Genomic DNA, 27,930 nt, shown 5'->3' on the forward strand with positions numbered 1-27,930 from the left:
GTTCAATTTACGCGCGCTTTGTAAACTAATTATTCACCGCACTCTGTCAATCATCATGACGTTGGGTATTGGATTTTCCAAATATGGTAAGCTCTTCCCGCCCTCTGTACTCTAGATGATTGGTTTTGATGAATTGCATTTAATATAAAACTAGATTTTTCGGTAAATAGGTCATTGATGCCGATAAGCTTTAGCAGTTATATGTCAGGATATGTCATCTACTATTCTACCAAGTTTCATGTAAATCTAGGATCTCTCTTTGGTGAAATCACGCATTTTACCAACCCTACCCCAAACGGTGTTGGTTTGGTTCTTGCGCCAGTGCACTTGCATAAAATATGAACGTTGGCGCTCTATCACGCCGTGAGACAGAACTTGTTTTCGAAGAGACTGGCATTTCACCTTAAATTTGGGCAAGTTTTTTCTTCATCCACGTCATAACATAAGATCATCCATATGTTTGACAATCTGTGACACCACTGATGTGCATTTTAAGCCATGTGTAACTTGAGATACCATGTTTTGGGTCATTCATAAAAAGTATGTTTTTCCCCGGTCATTGTTTGGTGCAGGTTCTACGTACGGTCGCTGATGGTCATCGTATGAACGATGCCTCTACTACGGCGCCGGGAGTTCAAACCCATCAAACCTCCTCCGGATTTACGACCAAACGAGGAGGTTTTCGTCTGCAGACTCACAAATGAACTATTCAGGGATTACAAGTGAGTCTCCAGGACAATCCACGTGTATTTTATTTGTGTTTTGGTGGTTGTATATTTCTTGTAATCAAATGTGTGCATGAAGTTGTTGGACCAATGTGAGAGCAGTTCGAAAAAATTGCGCCATTTTTGTTAAGCAGGCAAGACCTTGCATGCATCATGCATGCTAGCTACCCGCAACACACGGCGCCATACGGCCGGGTGCACAGGCTGTGTGTGGGACTGCGTTTGGTCATACTCTTTACTATGTTTTGTTAATTGGGAGGATTTTTATGAATGGAAACATGCATGTAGTTGGGTTGTTCTTTCAGCATGTTCAGGGCTGTGTAAAAAAAGGGTAAAAACCATGGACATGGCCATGGGGAGTGAGGCATTCCAAGTCCTGTCATTTTAAAGTGAAATAATGCATGGCATGAAATTAATCCTCCAAATAGTGTCTTTTTTTGGGGGGGGGGGGGGGCTGCTTATTAAATCATGGAGGAATAAGTTCTTATTCCTCCATGATTAAATCAAGAACCGGTGAGGCCTCTTTGGTGGCTAGTAATATGAAATGGTTATTTTCAAGAGTTGCCGTCCAAGTGAGGTGCCTGAACTGAAGACTTGGAACTTTTGAAGGATGATTCAGGAGGAACTGAATATAGGCCTATGTGTGTGTGTGAATATTACATGTATACTGCATGCAGTGAAGTTATTAAAATTGCAGTCAACAATGAAAATGCATGTACTGTACTATTATATTGGCGACAGAAGTTGAGTTTTGTTTTGATTTGGGCATTAGACCCATCAACGAAACATTACTGAACTTATGGTGTGAAAACATGCAACAGCTTCCATTAAAAAAAACACCATTTTCATAAACAACCTTAATTTTAGTTATTGATTTTGACAGCTCAAGAACCCAAGAGTGACTTTAAATGATTTGTGTACTTGGCCATATCTTCATCTCAGATATATTTTCATAAAAATGTCTTTATTTCAACTTTTCAAGTGAGTTCTTCAAGCGGACCATCCTGTGTAACAGCCTGGTGTGGAGTTGCTCTCTAACAGGCAAGCCAGGCCTGACGTACCAAGAGGCCGTGGAGAGCGAAGCCAAGGCCCGGCGCTACCTGGCCAGCTTCCCCGTCTACCTGGAAGCTCCAATCCTGTACCTGGTCACTCTCACCCAGCGCGGGCGCCTTGCCGACCTGTGCGATGACGTCTTTGTCTTTTCACGGGACCGTTACTTCATCGGGGAGATCGTGGATGTCTCTCACAAGGGGACCAGGTGCGCTACACTGTAGGGCTCGCTCAGCGACAGCCATCTCTGTAGGAGAACTGCAACTGCGTATTTTACGCAATCATGCACGCATTGTGCAGTGTTGAAAATGTTCCAAACATGCGTGCTTGTTGCTCGAAATGTGTTCGAAATACAACGCAGCCGATGCGCTTTATGCAAGTTGACGGTTGAAATGCCGATGCACGTGGATGGTCTATAGGAAATTACATTATTTGAACGAGACCAATTAGTATAAATTTAAGCTAGGCGTGGGCTCACCAATCTCACCAGGATATTCATTTAGGGTTGGGAAAAGATGACTTTAGACCAGGGTAAGAATAGGGGAACTATCCTTTGACAGTCGGGCCAACCCTGGTGTGCCTGGTAAAACCGGGTGAAACATTTTTTGTTTGTATGATTATTTATGTCCTTAAATTTGTTCACAGTTTTGACATGAATTTGTGAGGTGCTAGTTTTAAGGTGCTACACAATCCTTTTTATCTCCAGAATTGACCAAATTCCCTTTCTTTTCAGAATTCTTTTCAGAGTCGGCCATGTTTCCTTTGTTCAGGCATGCAACTTTTCCTCGGATCTGCTGATTTCCTCGTGAATGCAATTAGAAATTGAAAAACACTCTACAACGTCTTGTGTGGTTCGGATTTCCTGGGTTTTTTTTTCTTCTAAATTCCCAGTTGCATGGCTGTTTGTTGCCCTTCGGATGTGCAAAAAAAAGTGCTATAAAAAATAACTTCTAACGGAAATAGTTTTAATGTATTTAAATAAGGCTTTCAGTACATTCTTATTAAACGTTCTTGTGGGCATTCTTGTTCAGGGAGACGTGCAGAGTTGTCGGGGTGATTCCTCCCGTTGGAAGCAGCGAGTTGACCAATGGTGAGGCTAGCGATAGTGACGATGTCATCATCATTGAAGATGATGGCCAAGAAAAAGTCCTGAAGATGGGCGAACCCAAGACAAGGTAAATTTGTCCAAAAAAGGGGAAAGTTAAGTTCCATTAGTAATGTTGAGTGATACTAAAAAAAATTAAAATAAAAACAATTTGAATTTTGATTCCTATAATTGCTGTGTGCGAAGACAATACAGTTTCAGTGCTGGTAAAGTGGACTTGGCATTGACTTTGACCACATTGTAATGCATGTATGTCAACATACATGTAGAACCGTGACACCATTCTATAGCACGGCATGTAGAACGCCATGGTCCAGTGGTTACGGTGTTTGACTCATGTACGAAGGTGCGTGGGTTCGAACCCTGCCAGGAACATGGTGTTTGTGCCCTTGGGCAAGACACTTAACTACAATTGCCTCTCTCCACCCAGGAGTATAAATGGGTACCTGTGAGGGTCGAGGACCGATTGAGCGCTGATATCGGCTGCCGCGTGGTCCCATGGCCTGATGAACGGGTAATAATTGTAAAGCGCTTTGAGATAGTTGATACGATGGAAAGCGCTATATAAGCACAATCATTAATTATTATTACAGCAGACTTCTGTGCTTTGTATTTTATGATTAAACTATTTTTCTAGGACGCATGCGTATAAGCGTGAACTCTTGCTAATCCATGAAACATGCTTACCACAAATGTTATGGCGTAGAGTGAGGTTCTTTGCTCAGAACTACTTAAACCTGGGGTGTTTTCCAAGTACTGGTATGCGAACGACACAAAACGTTAACAATGATTTCCCATTGGACATGCACAAAAAGATCACAAACGTTGGCAAACGTGAGCATTGGCAAAAGTTGAATGCACCCCCTGATACCTGATTTGGTGATAGCCTAGGTGGCTTTTGACTTCTGGCAAATGAAAGAAACATTTAAAAAGATATGTCACATGACTCATTGACGAAATATCAATTGAAGTTAATGAAATGTATCATAATAGTGTCGTGTGTACTCCGAATCAAGGTTTTTCTCAAATGTTTTTGTAAAAAAAAAAAGTTTTCAGGTGATTTCAAGTGATCTTCTGGGACTTGATACGCCAAAAGATGCTAGCTACATAAGGGAGCTGTACACCTTCATAATAGTAGAAAATGTAGTCATAAACTTAACACTCTTATTTTGATGGTTTGGTTTTTCAGTAACAGGACCGGTCCACCTCAAACTCTAGAAGCAAACGAGTACCGATACAAAGTCATGTCTCTCCAAGGCAATGGGACCTACCAAGTAGATTACAGAAACATCGGGTCAGTGTTTTTTGTTTAACTTTTAAGACTTGAATTGAGACTTAGTACTCTATCGGGATGGGATTTGCGCACCATTACACCCCCCCCCTCTCAAAAAACGGACGCGTATATTTTATATGCGATCACAAAGAAAATGTTCACCTACTTTAATAGAATCTAGTTGAATGGAAATTGTAACAATTATACCAGAAAATAAGCACCTTGAGATGGCCATATGGTAGCCAATGAGGTTATATGGGGCATAGATTACTTTCTTCTCTGCTAAAATTAAAGGCACCGTGCAGTGAAACGTACCCAAAACAACATTTTCTTGCAAACGTTCATTTCTCCGAACTATTTTAATATAATGAGACACCCTCGTTTGGTTAATTGTTTCCATAAAGTGCACTTTCCAGTTAAAAAAAAAACGCATCATGCTGTTCCCAACAATTGAGGCCGCTGTTGCTGTGATGTCACCAGAGCCGTATATAGAGAGAGTTGCGACAACTTCAGACTGTTGAACCATAACAGCCGTTCATTATGTGTACAGTCCAGCGTGCGACTATTGTGTACGAATTATATATGTGCACAGATGCATAATCCGCCATTTTGCTTCCAAACAGTGCGACCCTCATGTTGCAACTCTCTCTATATACGGCTCTGGATGTCACTTCCAGTTCCAGCACACACTGTACAGTTTACGGATTTTAGTATACAAATCAGTAACCTAAAATGTGGCTCATTGAAAAAAAATGTTGCTTGAAATGTTTGCTTAATAGCTGACTATACTGTCATGGAAATTTACCACTCAATACGGACATTACATCGGTCAACCAAGTCCTCCTACAATTTTGCATTGAAGATTCATGAATTTGCAAAATTCTGTCACTATGCGGTACAACATTGATACATTCTTTGTTCGCAATTTGGGCATTAAACCACACGAACATCGGCAGAACTGTACACAACACTTAATCCCTCAAAATATTTCAACACCAGGCATGTTTTTTTAGGTAGTTAAGGTTAATTACTAAAGTCAAGCTTTTCGACTTGCTGATAATGAGCTTTCATGCTGTTGATTTTTTTTTCAGGAGGAAAAAAGGACTGTATACAAGAGAGAAGAACAAGTTGTTTTTAAAGCAGCACTGTGCCATCGTCAATCACGTGTGGTGTGTCAAGGTAAGCGACCTGTTGTTTTCATTGTCAAGAGGCACAAAAAGCACAATGTGAAGAAGGTGTAAAGTAAGCTATTCATTATGCAAGACAGGTTTGTGACATTTGCTCTTGGCATGGTATCGCCACATTCAAACTAAAGAAAGATTGTAAATGCAAAGGGTCCTAAGGTTCCTTGTCCAAAAGGTCCATTTTCAACATTTTCAATAACCTAAACATGTTTTTGTACGTTGTGCTAGAAATTATCATCTGGGCAAAAGTGTCACAAAATTATCCACAACTCAGAATTTTTTGGGGGGAGGGGGTTACTTTGTGGATGAAAAACCTATTTTCTATTTCATACCACTATTGCAGTTGGTACATAATTTTAAACACAAATACATGAACTTATGCACAATATTATATGTTTTTGTACAGATAGAAGGCTTTAAGAAATCTTTTTATTTGTCCTCTCCCCTAGCGTGAGTACAAAACCAAGTACAACCTGGCCCAGAAGCATTTCCACAATTTCTACGGAGGCCCACCTCCCCTTTTCGCCTTCTCCCCCGGTAAGAGAACCTGGAAGTGCAGTACGGAGCTGGAGTCATCCGAGGATGAAGATGATGACATTCCGTTGTGTGAAGTCAAGAAGAAGGCTCAGGCTAACCAGATCAAAGAAAACAGACCCGGTAAGATAAGACAGGACAGGAGGAAACAATGCATTCCTCACAACTCCCTTATTTCTAACCCTTGACTTGAATCCCTGGGCCCAATTTCATATAATATTGTGCATATGTTCACAAATCTGCTTAAGCACGAAAAAACATTGCTTAGTAAAATCAGGTTACCGGCCAAAACTCCATGTGATGTACATTACTTGTGACTGGTATTTAGCTGTTGTTTACTTAGCATTGCAATCGCATGGAGTTTTGGCCAGTAGCCTGATTTTATTAAGCAAGACTTTTTTGTGCTTAAGCAAATTTTGTGCTTAAGCAGCTCTATGAAATTGGCCCCTGTCCAACTCAACAACATGCAGCACTTGGTTAAAGGGAAGATACAACATTTGCGAATATCAAAAAACAAAATGATCAAATTATCATGAAATACTTTACTGGACTGTTGGGGAAGGACAGTGTAAAGCATCCTGTAAAATCATGGCTCCTGGTGTGCTGATGTTTCAAAAGTAAAGTGGTATTTGTGTATCAATTTCCAACACTGGTCGGCCGACCATCGTAAGAGAAAACTGACTTTTTTTTCAAAAACTGCTCAAACTTTTCATATTTAGTTTGTCAACATTTTCTTTGCAATTGATTACACACCCGTGGAGGGGTATAAGCCTGCTAGACTAATTCTCTGAACTTACAATTCCCCAAAGTCTATAAATTACTCCTTTTAATCTAAAGTGGGTCAGGGAACCAGACTACAAGAACACAATTTTTTTCTTGGTTTTTCGAGCATCTACGAACCCAAAGCATGAAGAAAGTCAGTTAAACAATATTTGCTATAACATACTAATCCTCCAAATCCGTTTATTTCTGAAAATTACAGCAAAAGCAAATGTTGTACATTCCCTTTGAGGTGGGCAGCCTACCCAGTGTAACAAGCTTTATTAGGTAAAAAAATCCCCAAGCCAAACTGCCACCAAGCCCTCAAAGTCCGTGCAGCAGAATACAAACGTGGCATCTGTTCAATGGAACTAGCTGCCATTACGTTCATTATGTGTGTCGGCCATTTTTGAAAACACAGCGAACGACTCAGGATGATGACTGTTAGTTGTTGCTAACAACGATTGCCAATGTTTGTGGCAAACAGTTGATCCCACTTGCACAAACGTTGTCAATGTTGGCAAGCGTTAGCATTGTTCGTGCAGAAGTGGAACACACCCTAGGTAAGAGTTGTGGATTTACATCGTTTTCTATATTAAAAAAAAAAAATCAGAAACGAAGGCCAAGCAGAAGACATCGCCCCCGGCCGAGCCCAAGAAACCCAAGATGACCTTGGAAGAGAGGGAGGCCATCCGAGAGCAAATGCGACAGGAGAAATTACTGATCAAGGAGCAGCTTCTGATGGAGCGGGCCCGGGCCAAGGAGCTCATCAGACTGCAGAAGCTGGAGGAGAAAGAAGCCCGCAAGGAGCAGATGAGGAAACTGATGGAGGAAGACAGACTCAAGAAAATGAGGGTATGTACAGGGAAGTGTCTGGCACTTAGTGTCCAATCCTAAATGTTCTCCAATTTCATGTATAAAATCTATCATCCTATGGGCTCCGTGCGCCACCGAAAGAGGGCGCCCTTTTACCTAGCAACGACATCCCATGGGCGGGACATTTAGCTGGTTGACGTGCATCATTCCTTGTGTGTGACGCACGTACACCAGGGGATTTGTACTATGTACACGCAGTGGTACGGCCGCGCGTCGCTGCAAACTTGCAGTCAGGCAAGATGGCGTCGGTCGGTCACCCCCAACTGTACTTTCTTTGCCGGTGAGGGGGTACTTGTGAACGGAGCGGATAGGGCCTGTAGCGCAGAAGCATTTCATTCCGAGTGTTGCTAAAGTCTCATATGTTTTAACATTTAGATTTTTTTGTTTTGGTTTCTGGCTTTTAGGAGCGCGAGGTTTTGAGGGAAGAGAAACGACTTCAGGATGAACACTGGAGGGAGTTTAATCGCACGAGAGACGATCTGGAGTGTGATGATCTCAAGGTAGGCACTGGAGATTACGATACGAAAACTCCTCTTTCTTGTTGTTATGGTCAGTTAATGGGATTTGGCAGATGTATGAAAAAACCTTGGCTTTTCCCCCATTGTCAACTGCGGAGGATTTGTGTCTGACTGGGGTTTAATGTGAGACCCATGCTCTGCTTCATGAACATCAAATCCTTTAATAAGAGGCCCCAACGTTTCAAGTCTTTTTACTTGGTTTGGACACAAAAGGAAGGGCCTTTTAATGCCCCTTTATGTCCCATTTATCTTCATTTTCAATCTTCATAATGCCATTTTGAAGGGTGTTTTTGATGCTGCTTTTGTTTTGTTGCATGTGCAAATTTCCATATTCATGAGCCAAACTGTGATGTCATTTTAGGCAGAAACTTCATATGTTACGGTTCCAGCATTTTAGGGGTTTTACCACGGTGAATCTTTTGGGTTTGGTGTATTAGTACACCAAAGTCTCTGAACAAGTCTAGAGCAAGTTCGGGCAAGGACTATAGTTAACCATAGTTCGACTAACTTCGCTCGAACGAAGGATGGTTGGACTACCTAGTCGACTACCTGGAACCGGAGCATGGGGCAAGGTTGCATCGCTGGTTACCAATAGCTGCGTGCATCATAAAGCACAACAGGGAGCCTGGATTTGTTACTATTGTTTGACTAGAGGTGTTCGCAAGTTGCAAATTAGTGCGCAGGCGTAAGTTAAGTCACTAATCAACCACTAGTTGACTGATGGTTCTCGCCTGAAGGTGCTTCTAGCCGAACTGGGATTCAACCTTTGGCTTGTACTTGCAGCCCTTTGTCTAAAACTCTCGTTTAAATATTTAAATCCTTTTTTCGTTAGGAGCTACCATGGCCGTCGCCTGTCAACATGAAGTTGCCTCAGGAGTTATTTGGCGATGTTGTCATGGTGCTGGAGTTCATGTATCACTTCAAGGAATATCTGGGCTTCAGCGAGGAGTTTCCCGATGGAATCATTCTTGGTGAGTTCTTGAGATTGAAAAGGGATTTCAAAACGTCCATTTCATCAATCATAGCCCAGCAGACTATTGAGCTTCTATTTGGAACACGCTGATCATAATATGGCATATGTCTGTGTACAACCAGATCAAATTGAGGATGCGTTGCTTACCAACAAGGTGGACGGGATGTACTATGATCTGGTCAACAGCCTCCTGTCGGCCATCTTCAGGATGCAGGAAGAGGAAGAAGAAGATGAGAAGTTCGATCTGAAGGAGGAGCAGCGTCATGCTCCGTCCGGTAAGAAGGCCCATCCTCCCCAAACATCTTGATTGGGTTTAGGGTAGGATGGGCCCAAGGCCAGATAAAGGCTGCATGATGCCCTGTGCCCAAGGAATGCTGGATACCATACAACACAAAAGCCTGGCTGGCTATTTAAACGAGGAGAATTGTTACCTAGTTTACATAAATTGTTAAATCAGGCGGCATTTTCAATTCAAAACACAAAATACTAAAATGAAAAGTCATGCAGAGGTACATTCTCAGATTGGAGGAACTATTTTGCTGCTGTAAAATTGTTTGACAACATGTGGTTAGCATTTCTGGGAGGGCCTCAAACGTTGGAGGCCCTGGATTCGGACCCATTGGGCTATTGCGTAATTCCGCTAGTCCGTCCTTTTACCTGTCATCTTTGAATCAAAGTGTTTTTCAGTTAATACCATGCCCGGTTGATACATCAAAAGCATTCTGACATCATTGGAAATTGCATTTACTGATTTGGATTTTCTTCAGACTGTTAAATTATGTGCCAGGGTGTACATTCCCAATTTGGAATTGAAAAGCCACGTCAGTGACGCCATGACAAATGTAAAGATGTGAACTTTTTTACTCAGTTAAACAAAGTGTAAGACATAGTTAACCAAGACAATTCAACATCTTGTTTAACTCTTTGTTAACTTAAAACAATTCGGATGGATGATTTTGAAAGAATGGTTTGGAATATTAACTGTATCAAACTTAAATCTCTTACAGCTGACTTGGCGGAAGCATTGTGTGAGGACGACCCAACTTACGCTGCTATGACCAAAGCCGCCACCTCAGCATTAGTCTGGCCACAAATTCATCAAGGTAGGCAACTTTTTGCCTATTTTGCCTATTTTGCCTACTTGTGGGCAATTTATGTCCATCTTTCAAATCGAAATTACTTTCGGGGGAAGAGAATTAACACTAATCCTGTTGGACTAACTTGGAACTTTCTTAAGATTACAAGATCCTCGACTGCTTGAAACCAGTTACACTGCTTTGTACCTAGACATTGAAGTTGCATCAATTCTTGTTTTTACACAAATAATGAATGTTTATGAGTGCAGTGGTACAAATAATTCGGGCGATTCACAATGCGCAGTGCGCCACCAAGAGTTTGCCACGGAGAGTTCATTTTTCCCAGTGCATTGTGGGAGATGGTCGACAAATTCGCAGCGCGGGACATTTGAAATTGTAAGTTTTTCCGGTCAGTAGTTTCGTGAGCGTATTATTCGAGGATTTGTTTGCCCATTTCTTTTCTTCTTACCAATATGGTGTTTTTTGTAAGGCGGCAAAACGCTATGCTCCAATCCATAACATATTAGATCAAGTTGTCTACTGACACTCATTCAAATGGGCCGTGTTTTGTCGACCGTAAACTTGAAAAATGGACTCTCCATGACAAACTCTTGGTGGCCCACTGCATTGTGAATTGCCCGAATTTAATGAGGGGACAGATGGAATGTGCCATTCCACGAGGCGACACATTTCGACACTGGCGGAGTCTCTTTCTATTTGCCTTTTAAAAAAGACGATGCTAGTGTCAAAACATCAGACCGTCGTAACTTTCTTAAAAGAAAATGAAATCTTGCTGTGCGACCTCGTATTTTAGTTTCCTTATCTGCCTCAGAAAAGACTGCTCTATAATCACCTTAACCTTCATTTTCGGGATTAATTCTCTCTATTCTACTTTTAATATCAGTATTTCTTGAAGATGAAAGCTTGCTATACGACCTTGTACATGAGTTTCCTTGTCCGCCTCAGAAAAGACTGCTCTGTAATCACCCTGCCCATCATTCTTGGGATTACTTCTCTCTATTCTACTTGTTATTTCAGTAAAATGTTTAATTTAGGAATATAATTGACCGCATCAATGTTGAACTTGCCCTAGGTACACCATTGCGTCAGCTGCCCATTGATTCCACCACCATCTCTGAAGTCTTACGCCTTCACTTCCTATCCTCCGGTGCCCGTACGACGTCAGAGAACACCAAATGGCGCTACCAGCAACGAGGGGATTTATTCCCCATGACGACCCGGGCTTGGAGTTCCGCATGCAAGACCCCGATATCCTCAAGACACTCACTACGGGAAACATGTTTGATCTACCTCCTTGTAAGTAACTGGATTAAGGATTCTATATGCAGTTGTCTGAAAAAAATATCATAGGGTAACATTAAAACATGCAGGATCATTTGTGTTTATTCCACAAATAACGTACTAAATTATTATCAAAAAGCTTACTTGGATTAAAGATCATACTGGTACTAAACACCCCGTGAAATTACTCCATCTGGCTTGCTGTCATTTAGAAGAAATCAAGAAATGTAGGTGATTTCCAATGATCCACCAATTGACTGATATTTTTTTTATTTGGAAATAAGGAGTTATAGTAACGAGATCTTGTTCCGTGATCAAATGGTTATCCATGGATTTTTGGTTTTCTCAAAGAGTATAATATCCACTGAGATAGGTTAGGTTTTCAACATTCTTCAAAATTCACACACTTCCTCGGGCGGGACTCAAACCCTCTATCTCCTGCCCACTAGACCTCTTCAACACGAGACCATTGCGCTTTAGATAAACAGCAGGTTATACATTTATCTGAGTCAATTTTATAAAGCAGACTTCAACGGTAATCTTTTTTTTAAACTCAATCGCATAATTTTTACATCCAATGTCTACCTTGATATGCAGCATCTAAGACGAAGATACTTACGTCGCTGTGCGGCCAGCTCTTGACCTATGTGACGATGCGGGACATCATTGAGGAAAGCTTGGAAACATTCCAGACTTCTCGTAAGGAATGGCGGGAGCTTGTCAGGCTAGAGCATCGAAGAGAGAGAGAGGATGGAACTGCCAAGTAAGACATACTTTGGTGTTCTACAAGCGCTATCACTGTAGAGGTTTCTTACAACCTGAAATTCGCTTGGCACCAAGTTTGCTGTGATTTATCTCATTCTGAGCTATAACATACTCAGCCTGTTCAAATGATTATTTTGGCCTTGACAGGTGGAAGCGGCGACTGGAGGAACGAGCTTTGGAGAAAGAGCACGAGAGATTGAAGCGAGAGCAGCGAGATCGTGAACGCGAAGCCCAACTACGTCAAGACCAACAGGCCGGTGCCGGGGAAGAAATCATCAACCTGGACAGCAGCTCAGAAACGGAAGATATGGATCAGACCAGCGAATCCGTCCAGAAAAATGGTCCAAAGACGGAGGATGCTCTGGAGCTCATGGACTTGGAACAAAGACTGGAAAACCTGAAGCCGTTACCAACACAGGAGGAGCTGGATGCTAGGCAGAGAAGGGAGGAGGAAGAAAATGCAGCACTTAAAGCAGAGTTCAACAAGAGGAACCGGGAGTACCGCTTGGAAATGGCCGAAGCAGCCATGCGTTACAGCATCACACCACTAGGTGAAGACAGGATATACCGCCGGTTCTGGCTGTTCAGCGCAGTCCCGGGATTGTTCGTGGAACACGATCTCTCCCATTTGGTTGACGTCGATCTGAACCCTGTACCTCAGCGAGTGGATTGCAAGCCTCAAATTCCTGACGTTGGCTTACCACAGGTCAAGCCCGAGAATCTGGAGGGTGACAAGGACCAGGATACATCAACCAGCAGTAACAAAGAGAACATCGATGTGGAGGCCGTTAACGGAGCGATGGAAACGGAAACAACAGCCCAGCAGCAAGAGAGACTGGTTAAGGAGCCACTCTTGGTGAACGGTGTTATCCAGGAGGCAGAACCAAAGCAAGAGCCTGACCCTTGCATGATGCACAAACAGCACACCCGCTGGTCTTACTACAGTACTCCCCAAGAGCTGGAGAGCTTGATGGCCTCGCTCAATCGGCGGGGGTTCCGGGAGAAGTCCCTGAAGGAGGCCATCCTCTACGAGAAGATGCGTATTGAGGATTCACTGCAGGCAGTCCCCACCAAGGCTCTGAATTCTACCAACAAGGAGGAAGGGGCTGAGGGGGAGGAATTGGAGAAAGACTCCAAGCAGGGCGGGGTCTCGAGGCAAGTTGTGGTCAAGATGAACAGTGGCAAGAAGGGCCTAGTGTCGGACAAGGCTAACGGCGATGAAGCGCTGGAATTACTTCTCAGGGAACAGATATTGGATATTGAGGAGAGAGTCTGGAATGGCAGCTTGGGCATCATCAAGGTAGGACTTGGATTTTCTCTCAGAGTTGTAGTTCACTCCTCACAATTCAATCACAAGTCCTTCTTTGTCAAGTCAGATCACAAGCTATTCAAATTTACTATGAAAAAAACGTCCTTTTACATATGATGAACGATGTATGTTTTCCTGTACTTGAAAGAAACTGTTGGTAGAAAGTATTGTCGTTGTGCATGAAATTGGATTTTTGCCAGTGTAGTATTTTTCTCAAATGCTTTTTCCTTCATCAAAGGTGGAGCAACGAGGAGAATGGATCACAGCCATTGAGCAGGGCTCTTACATTCGTCAGTGCCAGCAGATCAGCTGGGGACCCCTCTACGCTCGCTCCTTCTTGGATGACAAGGACTTTCTGAATATGTCAATGCCAGACCTACCCAAGCTGGAGGATGAAGGGGCATCGGCCCAGACAAGGAAGCACAGCAGGTCCGTGTGAGAAGGGGTCAGCTTTGTAAATCGAGCCAGTCACAAGTACATTGCATGTCAATCACAAGTACATGACATGTCAGTCACAAGTCAATCACAAAAATGTCACAGCTCCTATCACAAGTCATGTAACAAGATAAATCACAAAATCGAATAACACGTCAGAACACAAGTCAGAACACACGTCAGAACACAAGTCATGTCACCAGTCATACCACAAGTCATATGACAAGTCATATGACAAGCCACATGACAAGTCATATGACAAGTCATATGACGGTCAAATCACAAGTCATATGACGGTCAAATCACAAGTCATATCACAAGTCGTATCACAAGTCAAATCTCAAGTTGTATCACAAGTCAAATCATAATTCATATCACAATTCATAACATCAAGTCATATTATAAGTCATGGCACAGGTCATATCACAAGTCAAATAACAAGTCATGTCACAAGCCATATCAAATGTCAAATCACAAGTAAAATTACAAGTCATATCACAAGTCATATAACAAGTAATGTCACAAGTCAAAACACAAGGCATGTATGTCACCAGTCCATGTCACAAGTCATTCATTAGTCATATCACAAGTCAACTGTAAGTCAAGACAAATCACAAAGTAATTCCTTGTTTTCTACCTTTTCCAAGTGAACAAACAGTAACCAATTATTTATTTTTTCCCCTTGCAACAGACTTGCTGAGCTCCAGCGATCGGATGCCACTGGGTCACCATCCTCAACCCGCTGCAGTACCCCTATGACCCCCATGGATAACGTAGTCAGGGACCTGACTTGTGCCTTACTCCAGGTGTCTCAGGGAATCGATGCCAAGTACTTGAAAGCTCCCCTCGGTAAGTCAGACGGACTAGGAAATACATTCTGTCGAAGAAGGCACAAGCATTTCAGAAAGTTGTCATTCTGATACCAATTACACACTATTTAACGTCCAGGATAACCAAGGATTTAAGAAACGTAAGTATTAAATTATTTTGCTACATTTTTTTTTTTTAACAGGGAGTGAGGATACTGGGCGGTATGCAGCTATCAGAAAGAGCAAGAGAATGCAGGAGAAACTAGAAGGAAAGAAAGAAGAGAGTGAAGATGAGGATGAAGATGGTAGGAAAATGACCAAATAAATATACATCTTGAGGTTTTACAAGGTTTGATTTTTTGTTTTATGGGGTAACTCAGAGTTTACTCGCGTGCCGGTGAAAGGCGCTCACTCCTGCATTGCCCAATGTTGCCTCAAAAGTTTAAATACGTGTGACATGCACGTGAGTATTTGAAAAATACACTAGTTGATCCTTTTCCTGCTAGTTTGTTGATCATTCAGGCATGAAAGTTTTCCTCGGATCAGCTGATTTCCTCGTTTTTTACTTCCCATTAATGCCATTGAAATGGAAAAATACTGTACAAAATATTGTGTGGTTTGGAGTTACTCCTCGTTTTTTTTCCCTCTAAATTCCCAGTTGTGTGCCTGATCATCTCTTTGACATTCAGGCATTCACCTGATGATTGCCAGAAAATTCTGACCGAAAATGTTCTTCTGAGAACCCCCTGTCTTTTAGTGTGTCCTCAAACGTATCCCCAATTTACCCCCTCTTCCTGCCAGCTGATAAGAAGCCCCGGAAGACCTGCCGGGAATGCTGGGAAGAGTCCCTGATGGCGGCCACCAGCCTGCCCCAAATCTTCCTGCACCTCTCCACCTTGGAGCGCTCCATCATCTGGTCCAAGTCCATCCTGAATGCCCGCTGCCGCATCTGCCGACGCAAGGGCGACGCCGAGCAGATGCTGCTGTGCGATGGTTGCGACCGCGGTTTGCACATGTACTGCTTGAAACCACGTCTCAAGGTAGGTGTACATTCACCGTCTTAGTATCTATATATTAACTGTTTTGGCAACGTTCCCAAAACAGCCATTGTTTTTGTTCAGATTTGTTGTCTTCTTTTTCCCCCCAGACGTTTCTCCGCAGCATTTGTACTTTTGGGTTTACAGGCCAGTTTGTTTTTTGCCTTTCAGAAAGTTCCTCAGGGAGAGTGGTACTGCAAAGACTGCACACCCAAAGAGCGCAGTCCGAGGAAGCAGAGACGAACAATGATGCAGAAGAGGAAACAAGAGGAAGAGGAAGAAGAAGAGGAGGAAGATTCTTCAGAGGAGGAGGAGGAAGAAGAAGAAGGGGAAGAAGAGGAAGAACAAGCTTCATCTGATGAAGAAGATGAAAATGAAGAAGACAGTGACGTTGAAGATGAAGAAGAAGAAGATGAGGAGGAGGAGGAGGAAGAAGAGGAAGATGAGGAGGAAGTTAGTGAAGAAGAAGCCAGTGATGCCGAGATGGAAAGTGATGAGGAAGAGTGAGTTTTTTATATTTTTTGGCATGTAATAGTATTTCACATGCAGTGAATCTTCTCATCATTTTGATAGATCATTTCGATATCTTGATACATACTGATATTGTGTGAGTGAAAAGGTTGATGTTCCTATAGATTTCCATTTTTGTCAGTTTCTGTAAAAAAGGATGTGGTATCTGTGAAAGGCACCTGAGCCTGGTGCATTTGGTTTTACAAACATATACAAATTTGTTTTCCTAACCCTAACTCCCTAGGCATTTTTGTTAGGATGTAACCTCAATTCTGCAAAATCCTCCAACTGCCTCCATGTAAAAATAGCATAAAGCCTCAATCCTGCAAAATCCTCCGTTATTTCTTGAAAGTGGTCCTTAGAAGGGTGACCACTGTCTCTGTCTCAATCCTGCAAACTCCTCTGACAATCACCGTCAATATCAGGGGTGTGAAATCTCAGCTTTAAAGCTGATTTCAGCTTCTTCTTTTTTTTTTTGGATTTCGGCTTTTTTCCCAGCTTTTTCTCTCACTTGCTGTGTACAAAAGTATAGGAGATTTCCAAAGTTCAGGTGTTTACACCTTTTTCAGCTGTTTTCAGCTATTTTTATCAGAGGTCACTCACACCCCTGCAATATGTGGAGGCAGAGCCAGTGACATCCTGGAGCAGTGCGGAGGATTTCAAGCATAATCTAAACAACACGAGGTCCAGCCCAAGACCTTCACACAGTGCATCCTCCAAAATCAGCAACACACTTGTGCTATGTAGCCTCAATCCTGCAAAATCCTCCATTTTGCAAAGAGGATTTTGCAGGATTTGGGAAGGTCAGGGTTAAATGGAACATTCACAAGCATTTCATGGACTTACAGACATAAAGTGTGCTATAGGGGGATTGTATGGTTATTTCTCCTTGGTGATCTCTCTTTGCAGTATTGACCATCTAGACACCTGTGAGGGATGCGGGCACGGGGGCCAAATGGTCCTCTGCCACAAATGCCCCTGCGCCTACCACATTGAGTGCTTACAGCCGCCCCTGCACAAACCGCCCCGTGCCAAATGGCTGTGCCCGATCTGCTCTGTAAAGCGTATACCCAACGGGTAAAAGACTGTTCCCTATCAATCGGCCTTGCTGTCGCATCGCATGTACCAGTGCCCCCTCTACCCCCTAACCTGTGCTAGCTTGCCCCACGCTCTAGAAATGTGAATACGTAACACATACAGAATGCGTTGGTAACACTTCACAAATGTCTGTATCCCTGCATGTAATAACGCCCCATGCCGCGCCCCCTACATTCACTAATTTCTGTTTTTCTTCCCTCAAAGAAGAACCATAAACCATACGGAAAGGCATAAATGTACAAATAGTTCAGTACCAGTAACATGTCACCAACAAATACTTAACACACACAAGAAAAACACTCGGCAAAGTACTAGATGTAATGTTGTGCATGAATTTTGCCATCAAACCAGAGTGCGTACATTACGTTTATATAATTTACTGTGCAGCTCCAGTGCTCTACCTATTCGGGTCATTTTGTAGATTTAGGGTCCAAAGTGCGACATTTTTCTTGTCCTGTTACCTCTGAACTTTGTAATTTGCAATTAAAGTGTTATAAAAATTGACGTCATCCTAATTTTTATTTGTTGGGTATGTCATTACATTGTATTCACTCTAGGAGGGCGATACAATAGCCCTAACTCCCTACTGAGTTTTACTAAGAACAGGACCAAGTCTGCCAAATCCATCACTGACTCTGCTTCACATAATGCTTCAGGACCAAATCAGCCGAAATCCACCACAAATCCACCACTGCTATAGGTGGATTTTGATGGACTTGGTACTCATGGCTTGTCTGCCAAAAGCCCCCAAAATTGAGGGAAGGATATTGATGGAGTTGGGAAGGTTAGGGTTAATAAGGAGTGCATCCAGTCAGATAAAACAGGGACAGGACAAAGTGGACCCTAGATTTATAGAATGACCCATGTGCAAAGTAAACCACAGTGTTGCTAAAAGGCCTGTGTATAGTCAACGTGGCAGATAAAGTTCCTTTAACACACTATTGACTGCATGTTAGTACATGTAACTATTTTTTGTTTTTCTGTTGGTTGAAGCGTTTTGAATATGTTCAAAATTGTTTTGCGTTATTAAAAGCTGTGTGCAATAACCACATCCTCAGTGGTAAGGCCAAAAAAAAATAGTTCTGCTTCCAGTTTGCCTAACTACCCTATTGTGAAAGCCCCTACCCTAATTTTTTTATGGGAAAAATGAGAAAAAAAACACCCCAAACCATCAATTTCTACGTTTTACCCTTGACTACACGCAGAGGCCTCCATAAGATCGTAAACGAAAAAAAATTGGCCCAAAAAAACCCCCAATTCCCTACCTACCTACCCTATTTTTGAATGCCATGTAATCGGAAGCAGAACATTTCTTTTTTTGGCCTAATGTTACAGGAACAACCCACAGAACCCATGTTAAGGGGACAAAGCACAAACAAAAGATCACCAACAACATGAGAAATGGCACAAAACAGGACAAGTAGACAGAAACAACCTAATAGTATAATAGACTTTAAACGGGTAGATTTTACGGTGCCTACCAGATAATTCAAAACATTTGCATAGAGGGATTTGGAACAGTTTAGTAGATATGAATTAGATCAATGAGCGTTTAACACTTAAAAAGATCAGTGCAAGCTGGAAGCCAGTGGAGAATGCAGGATTAAGCCCGGTTCATACTCTGCGCGAAAGCGAACGCGAATTTGTGACGTTAAAGTTGAACATATTTCAACTCTGGCGAATTTTGCAGCGAATATTTCATGACGTCAAATTCGCTTTGCATTCGCATGAAGTATGAACCGGGCTTTACATGTATATTAACTGAATACAGGAAGGAACTTAAAAGAAAATACACCAGTAAAAATGACAAAGAAAAAAATGACCCCCCCCCCCCCCTTCAAACAGTGCAAACTGCAACTGACCAGGAAAAAATGACGGCTATTTGTAATTGAAATGATAAGCTAGCAATGTAGTTTCAAGAGTATTGCATGTGTAGTGTACATGTCTCACTCTCAACTATTTCTGTAAAAATGCCAAATATTTGTTGTCTGTTGGTTTGATGAGTTAATGCTGTACCTCCCTGTGTATTTGTTTGTTTGTCCCTGCCTGCTGTCTGTCTGTCCTGTACATCTTTTCCTTGCATGCATCCTTGCATCAAAAGCCATGTTCACCAGTAGCTAGTCATGGCAACTGTAGTTCACTTAAAGCATCAAACATCTTGGTAATCCTCACATCACTGATAAATTGATAGATTGTCCAAATTTGCTTTTATTCCATAGCCCTTCAGAAAGAACCCGAGTTCAGAAGTCTGCAGTTTCAATCAATATTTTGTGTTTGTCACCATTGTATGGGCTTAGTGCTAAAATGTTAGGGTTGTCGTGTCCTACCAACATGAGCCAAATTGTGTGCCATTGCATTGTTGCCAAGAGTTGTGCACTTGGATCTAGTGGTGGGAGAAATCTGAGATTTATAAATCTGGTTATGCTAATTTTTTTCAAACCAAATATAACGGTTATCTGATTTCACCAGAAGTTCCCATTCAACTTACAGTCAACAAAAAGTGATGAGTAAAGGTACTGCATGCAGTGCCCTCCTAATGATTGGGTATAGTTTGCAGGATTCAATGGCCACTGGGTCTCTGCAAAAACACTCCAGAGCTGTAATGATGAAACAAAATGGGTGGGAACTCTCTGATAAGTCGAATGGGCAGGCTATTCATATACCAAGAAGACATTCGGGCGATTCACAATGCAGTGCGCCACCAAAAGTTTGCCATGGAGAGTCTATTTTTATGCCCCGCGGCGAAGCCGAAGGGGCATACTGTTTCCGCCTTGTCCTTCCGTGGGTGGGTGGGTGGGTGTGTGGGTGGGTGAGCTTGTCTTACATACGCAGTGTGGACTTCCGAACAAAAGACGTCCACATAATGTAGGTAGCACCGACGTTGTGTGGACTTGCCCACGTCCACACAGTGTTTCCCCATTTCTGGAAAACAGGTTTAGAGGCATTTTTGGGTTAGGTTTATCTGTAGCAGAATGAAGAGAAACACTAAAGGGAATCATAGAAAAAAAATTGGGTTGAAAGAGTTTTCACAGTTTGAGAAAAATGAGTTTTTTCACTGGTTTTTCTTAACTACACGAAAGCAATGGAAAGTCCACACTAGTCATGTGAAACAAGTATGCGTGTGTGTGTGGGTGTGTGTGTCCGGACAAATCTTGTCAGCGCGATAACTTGAGAAATACTTAACATATGAACTTCAAATTTGGTTTGTGGATTGTCCTTGGTAATCCTTAGAAGCCTTTTGCATTTGGGGCCGAAAGGTCAAGGGTCAAGGTCACAGTGGCTGAAACAATAGAAATTTTGTCAGCGCGATAACTTGAGAAATACTTTACATATGAACTTCAAATTTGGTTTGTGGATTGTCCTTGGCAATTCTAAGAAGCCTTTTACATTACGGGCCAAAAGGTCAAGGGTCAAGGTCACAGTGACTAAAACAAAAGAAATTTTGTCAGCGCGATAACTTAAGAAATACTTTACATATGAACTTCAAATTTGGTTTGTGTATTGTTCTTGGTAATCCTAAGAAGCCTATTGCATTTGGGGCCGAAAGGTCAAGGGTCAAGGTCACAGTTGCTGAAACAATAGAAATTTTGTCAGCGCGATAACTTGAGATATACTTTACATATGAACTTCAAATTTGGTTTGTGGATTGTCCTTGGCAATCCTAAGAAGCCTTTTGCATTTGGGGCCAAAAGGTCAAGGGTCAAGGTCACAGTGGCAAAAACAATAGAAATTTTGTCAGCGCGATAACTTGAGATATACTTTACATATGAACTTCAAATTTAGTTTGTGGATTGTCCTTGGCAATCCTAAGGAGCCTATCGCATTGGGGGTCGAAAGGTCAAGGGTCAAGGTCACAGTGGCTAAAACAATAGAAATCTTGTATTTATTCTGAGATCATAGGGATTAGGGATTAATTCATATAAAACCTACAGAAGACACTAATGCTGTCAATGAACGTTCCATTTGACCAAGGTAAATGTAATTTGATGTTAGAGTGGTGTTATGTCATGGAAACAGTCACGGTTGCGGGGCATTTGTGTTTGTAAACACACCTGACTTGTTCAAGTTTACGGTCGACAAAACATGGCCCATTTGAATGAGTGTCAGTAGACAACTTGAGCTATTTTGTTATAGATTTGGGCATAGCGTTCTGCCGCCTTCCAAAAAAAACCCACCATATTGATAAACAGCAAAGAAAGGGGCAATTAGATACTCCACTCATACGTAAACAAATATACTGACCGGAGAAATGAACAATTTCAAATGTCCCATGCTGCGAATTTGTCAACCATCTCCCACAATGCACTGGGAAAATGAACTCTCCGTGGCAAACTCTTGGTGGCGCACTGCATTGTGAATCGCCCGAATTGAATGCAGTTACAATGTTCCAGTTTTCAATAGCCTATGTTACAAAAAAATGGAAGGCTTAATTTTTAAGGTTAGTCTCGAATATCCGGTTTCCAAAATCAAAACTGATTAGTGGAATTCAAACCTAATTTTCAAAAAATCCGGATTTATATCCCGCCCTACTCGGATTACCAAAAGTCAGGCTTCGTTCTTGTAGACACCTTGGACTCAATGCAGGCACAGAAGATGACACTATTGGACCTAGAAACGAAACTCAAGAATGCTGTGCTTGCCAATCCGCAACCGCAAATTATGTTTGTGCATGAACATGTATTGCTGGCATGCAAGCAACAAATTTTTATCTCAATATTGACAAAATCAATGTCTTTATAGAGGAACACACCTTAACCCTAACCTCCGTGGTATTTTGGCTAGAAACCCTGCCAAACGCAACAACGTGTAACACTTGTCTAAGCGACAAGCCTCCCCAGTGTAGCAAGATCCATCAGGTGAAAAGTCTCACAGCCAAACTGCCTCAGAGTCTGTGGTCACCAACTGCAGCAGGATACAACTGTGGCATTTTTCAGTGGGACTAGCTCTCATTGTCTCAGAAGCGGCCGTTTATGTTGGTAGCTGAATGCATCAAAGTGCACCATACTTTTCCACCTGATGCACTGTGTTGCGTCTGGCAGGGTAAGGGTCAAATTGTAGAGATGCATGGCAGCAGTGATGTACAGGTGCCATCATGTCACTTTTTCCCACCGTTGAGGGAATACTTGTGCAGAAAGTCCCTAGGAAATGACACTAAATTATTTGCATCTTCAAGTGAGTATCAAGCCCGCACAGGCTTCACGTTATTTCAGCTTTTGCTTTGATTGTTTGGCATTCCGATATTACTGTTGTGCTTTGTTGATTCAGGGCTACTGGGAGTGATGCAGATGCACATGAGGACACCTGTGCAACCTGCGGTCACGGTGGGGAGCTGATTTGCTGCGACACCTGCCCCAAGGCTTTCCACATGGAGTGCTGCAAGCCGGCGTTGTCCCGCATACCCAAGGGCCAGTGGAGCTGTGAAGTATGCAAGAAGGCAAAGCGATCAGGCAAGAATCAACGAGCAGGCAAGAGCATGGGTAGGCATCCAAGGATTTGGCCTCTTTAAGTTTGAGGGTCACTAACAATTCATCTTCTTCTTTTTGGGGGGGAAGGGGGGGGGGGGTGGGGGGGGGTAATTGACCTTCTGTAGGAAAAGTATGTGGCACTACTCACAAGAGAAAGTGTGTGAATGATATGGTGCAGGTGCACTTTGGTAGATCTATGGCAAGATCCCAGTTATTAGTGATCCGAATTGCTTTTTGAGATTTTAATTAAAAGTCACATCACACAACTGCAGAGAGTCCTGCCTCAACTTCCAAGAGCTCGTCTAAGGAGTCGACGCCTAAGGGAGGAGCCAGCTCCAAGAACTCCACCCCTAAGAGTGCCACACCCAAAGATTCCGCATCCAGAGGATCCTCGTCAAAGAACCCTCCCAAGTCGGCATCGAAAGGAGGCAAGACGCAGGCCAAAACAACAGGGAGCAAAAGTAAGGCGGGGTCCTCGGCGTCCAAGAAACCAGAGGCATCTAAGAAACGAGAGGCCACCAAGAAACCAGAGACGTCCAAAGCGGATGCCAAGACTTCCAGGAGCCATGAGGAGGGGCGGGGCCGTAGCAGCAGGAGGCAGTCTACAGACTCGCGCTCCTCCACCCCAGATGCGGAGGCCGGGAAGCTGAACATGATGAAGGGTGTGAAGGTGGTGCTAACAGCCATCAACGGTGGGAGCAGGAGGCAGCAGAGATCAAGGAGCCAGTCTCTTGATGGTAATGAATGCTGAGGGTTCCTGGCCTTGTGCATTGAACTCAAAGACCTTTTCGGTGATTCTAGAAATGTTTGGTTCCAGTTGAGCCTGTGGGGTTGCGGTGATGTTGCGGCAAGACACTTATCCAAATAATTGCTTCTCTCCGGCCAGCAAGATGGATATCTGTGTCTGCATTGAGCAGAGATAGTCTAAGGAATGTCTTATGGGCCCAACAAACGGGGGTATTAATGATTGATGTGAAGCACTTTATTGAAAGTGCTATGTAAATACCCTTATCAGAATTAAATGTCTACTGAGCGACAGTAGTTATTACCACACGGTGTTACCGCAAACCGAAACGATACAAATACCCAATATTTAAGTATTGGGAAGTCATATTATGCCAAGAGGCGTAGCAACCTCCTCAAAAGAACAAAATAGAACCAACCAAGCAGTGGTGTTTGTACAGGATTGACTAATCAGTTGTGAGGAGATCGACTGACAGGAATTTATTGGTTCAGGATCTGCCAGACAGTTGACTGGAGCATGTAGGCAAATACATGATCTAACCTGAGTAGGGGAGTGTTAGCCAAGTCTGTACAAGTTGGTCGCATGTCCATCTCAATCTCAGTTGTAAAGCTATTCAAATGAAAGGTTACAAGAGGGCCTTCCTTTGTCAGTGTTCGTTCCCCGTTACTCACGACTTGTGAGTGGACACAAAACTGACTTTTGATTTCATCATTCATATACTTTTTTCTTCTTCTTTGTTTTAATTAAAGATTCAGCATCAGAGGATTCAGGTCCCTCTTCTGTGTATCGCAGACAGTCTTCAAGTGGGCGCGGCAGCAAGGAAATGAGGAAGATTCACCATTGTGAGGAGCTCCTTAAGGAGTTGGTCAAGCACCCGGAGTCTGTACCCTTCCTCTCTGCAGTCAGCAAGAAGGCAGTGAGTAGTCACTTTATGGTCCCTCAGGGAATGAGCCAAGTTGAATATATCTGTATTTCAATGACCCGAGGTCATTCTGGATAACATCACTGATGTGATGTCAGTGATGTTACGCAGACGCCCATTCTGCTTGTAATTTTACACGCAAGCGTTGTGCGCCCGCGTTCATGCGCCTTCTAAACAATCGATCATCCTGAATGACCCGTGACCCATATCATTGTGCACATGCGCAGTTGAAATACTGAACTGGCTTATGTCTTGTGAAACAACTCATGAATTGCACAGTGACAATCACATAACCCTGATGCAAAGTTCTACTGCAAAGTGTGACAATGCGGCATTAACAGAGCTTTATTATCAATATTACAATACTACCCATGAGATAGCTGTGTTTGCTCTTAAATGTGTATGTAGCACAATCAAATCTTTTGATTTCTGCCCCCATCCCCCCTACCCCCTCAGGTACCCGACTACTACAAGATCATCAAGCGGCCGATGGACTTTGCCAGCATGCAGACCAAAGTTAACGCCATGGAGTACCGGACAGCCACTGAGTTCGTGGCCGACGTCCAGCTGATCTTCACCAACTGTCAGCAGTACAACCAGCCCTGGAGCGCCACCTACAAGTCCGGCACCAAGCTGCGGGCGTTCTTTGAGAAGCGACTGAAGGCGTTGGGTATCAGCGTCCCAACGAGCCGGGAGGCAAAGGGAAAGGATGTGCCGACAGAGGAGCAGCCACCAAAGAAGCGACCAAGACGAAGATGAATCAGAATGCCTTTAAAACGAAGGCCATGGAGAAGAAAAAAAAACAGAAAAACTTAGAGTAGAACGCCACTGTAATGAATAGACTCTGTGCATTAAGAGTAGATGTTGTCACCATTCCTGGGGGGGGGGGGGGAGCATGACTGATTTTATTCTGAATCTGCACAATCCGGTTGTGTCTTCCCGTAAGTGTCAGGTGCCGTCGGGAACGCGTTCCAGTGTCCCTCCCAGTGGTCTCCCCCAACTTTCTCTTTGGAACCTCTGACGAGATACTTGTGAACGGAGTCCAGACCACTTTACCATTTGGCTAAAGAGCAGCCTTTTTGGGAACTGATTTTTTTTACGTCAACAATTGCGACCAAACATTTCTGTAACAAGCCATCACTGCATTTAATAATCCTATGTAGACACCGTTGAGTTTATCACAGCGACGTTTAGCTGTGCTCTAATGAGATTGGTCAAAGAATTATTTCACACTAATATGTTTTTATACGTTGTGTTTTTGCAGAAGGAAAGCACAAAACATGTAACAAATCAAACCATTTCTTGTTTTGTTAATTTTGGGTACCATTTTGAGGCAGTTTTATCGCTAACAAACAAACGGAAAAAAGCAGTGTCCACATGCACTTTTCGTTTCAGTCAGATCTGTAAACTTTTTTTTTTCCCAATTAATCATGGCATGAGGGTGCATTTCCCTTATAAGAACAATGCTAATGTTTGCCAGGAATGGTAATGTATTCGTTGGCAAATGTTAGCGGTAACGTTGGCAAATGTTAGCAACAAAGGTCAACAGTCTTCCAGAATTGTTGGCCGTTATTTTCCAAAATTGCTGACTCGCACACAGTAAGCACGATGCTTCTTTGGGAGCTGAAAGTGGCTCTTTTAAACATCAAAATTACCAAATAAATTTCCATCAAAAGCGAAATTGTTCTCTTTCTGTCGCAAGTCATTTTCGACAAATTAAAGGGGCTGCTTTGCCCACGGAGACACTGGTAGTACCGTGTGTGCCATTTTGACATCAGTGTTTCGATGACATTGTTTGTTGTGCTTGGGGTTGACACATATGCATATAGGTACTAGGTCTGTCTAACGTTTGCGCTACCGTTGGTGTGAATGGAACGGACCCCTTATTCCAAAGAATAATGATTGCAAAATATGACCCTTTGTGCTGGAAAAAAAGTAATATTTAAGTTTAAAATGTAGGAGAACCATTGTACATTTCTAGTATCAGTTTGTAGTTCATTTTCTTAGTAAGATAATATTGGGATTTTTGGTCATTACACAATGTTTTTGCAGTTCATCTCTGAGTTATTAAATATCATGCTGTGATCAGATTCAAATTTTCAGGGAGACGGCCAAATTAGATTTACTGAGGGAAATGTATTTTCCAGCACAAATTTCAAGCACTGAATGCAGAGCAAAAATGTGGGGAAAAAACTGTTGCAACAACAACACGTATATTATGTGTGAAATGGTTGTTGACAATGGGACATATTGGAATATAAGTGGAATCAGTCAAGTGCTAATCCTAATAAAAGACGTTTTTATCACCTCGATGCAAATTTCATCAAAACTTGCCCAGTATTTTGAAATTATATTCTTGTGATGAACTGTTGACCTACACAAACAGGCATATTTGCATCGTTGGGAAAAAAGTTTCAGGCAATCGGTGTGATTGAGTCAAGTTTTCTCTGGGCATTCACTATTAGAAAGGATATCTCATGGAATTTGACACAAACAACATTTCGGGAGAACAGTAAATTGAAAAAAAAAAATTCAAACAGTGTTGGACTTGTGAAGAAAAACTGCATGAAGTGGTGTAAACTTTCTTTGTTTCTGTGAAGCATAGTCATTTGTTGTAAAAGAAGAGTATCCTATCGCTCCTGCACTTAGTTTGTAAGAATTTCTAAACATTTTGAACTTGTATCATAACTATTTATCTCATTTTTTGTATGTTCATCAGAAAAAGTGTATCAAATTCTGATAGCGGATCTAAAGAAGAAGGCGTATTAACAATGAGTATTAAAGTTAACAGATAATGTATACGATTTTACAGTTTAAATCACAGACAAATAGTGATGCAGCAACGTTCAGGTAATTTATTACAGGTCAATTTAGGTGTTCAACTTTTCATTTGGGCGATTTCATTTATTAATTAGCATTCAACTTTTTGGGTTTTTTTTAATTTTCTTTTTGTGGTGGAGTGAAGCATGCAACATTGCTGGAAAGTGCTTGAAGTGACACGACAGTTTGTACACCTATAGTAGCTATAGTGTAACTTTCTTCTTTCGTTTCTTTGATAGAATTGTTGCAAAAAAGGGCAGCACGAAAGCCACAAGGACTTAGTATAAACCAGATAAAACCAGACAAGCAAAGAAAGAAAGATTAAAAGGGACAAAATTGTAGCATTACTATGTTGTTTTTTAAAGAGGTTGTGGAATGCTCGAAGACATTTCCGTCATTTTTCGGGTATATGTAGCCCAAGGTGTGATGAAATAAAAACGACTATTGTTTCTGTCATGAAATGAATACAAAAGGTACTTTTGAGAGCTGTTTTTCAGGTCCTGTTTCGACCGAACGTGCAGTTTGTGTAAAAGTCTTCGTTGGGGGCAGCAAACAAAACATAGTAAATCGTGACGTAATAAACAGGACTCCCGATGCAGCATAGTATAAACGAGACCTGTTTATTACGTCACGGTTTTTC

The 27,930-nt window shown here is 42.3% G+C and overlaps 1 protein-coding gene across 1 annotated transcript; it reads left to right on the plus strand.

The window, feature by feature from the left end:
* The first annotated feature begins 92 nt into the window (after positions 1-92).
* LOC119743024 (bromodomain adjacent to zinc finger domain protein 1A-like) lies at positions 93-27,567 on the plus strand. The gene is given in 26 exon segments (XM_038219336.1): positions 93-413; positions 573-722; positions 1,708-1,983; positions 2,807-2,950; positions 4,070-4,174; positions 5,245-5,332; positions 5,787-5,994; positions 7,244-7,485; positions 7,911-8,006; positions 8,857-8,995; positions 9,120-9,272; positions 10,005-10,100; positions 11,167-11,286; positions 11,289-11,390; positions 11,973-12,138; positions 12,288-13,440; positions 13,688-13,878; positions 14,576-14,733; positions 14,897-14,998; positions 15,495-15,733; positions 15,902-16,233; positions 17,150-17,317; positions 22,604-22,815; positions 23,076-23,540; positions 24,298-24,464; positions 24,927-27,567. Coding segments are annotated over 25 exon segments (5,538 nt in total). The 5' UTR covers positions 93-413; positions 573-609; the 3' UTR covers positions 25,230-27,567.
* The last annotated feature ends 363 nt before the right edge of the window (positions 27,568-27,930 follow it).

The sequence above is a fragment of the Patiria miniata genome, unplaced genomic scaffold (genome assembly GCF_015706575.1).
Source record: "Patiria miniata isolate m_02_andy unplaced genomic scaffold, ASM1570657v1 HiC_scaffold_6, whole genome shotgun sequence".
NCBI lineage: Eukaryota > Metazoa > Echinodermata > Asteroidea > Valvatida > Asterinidae > Patiria > Patiria miniata.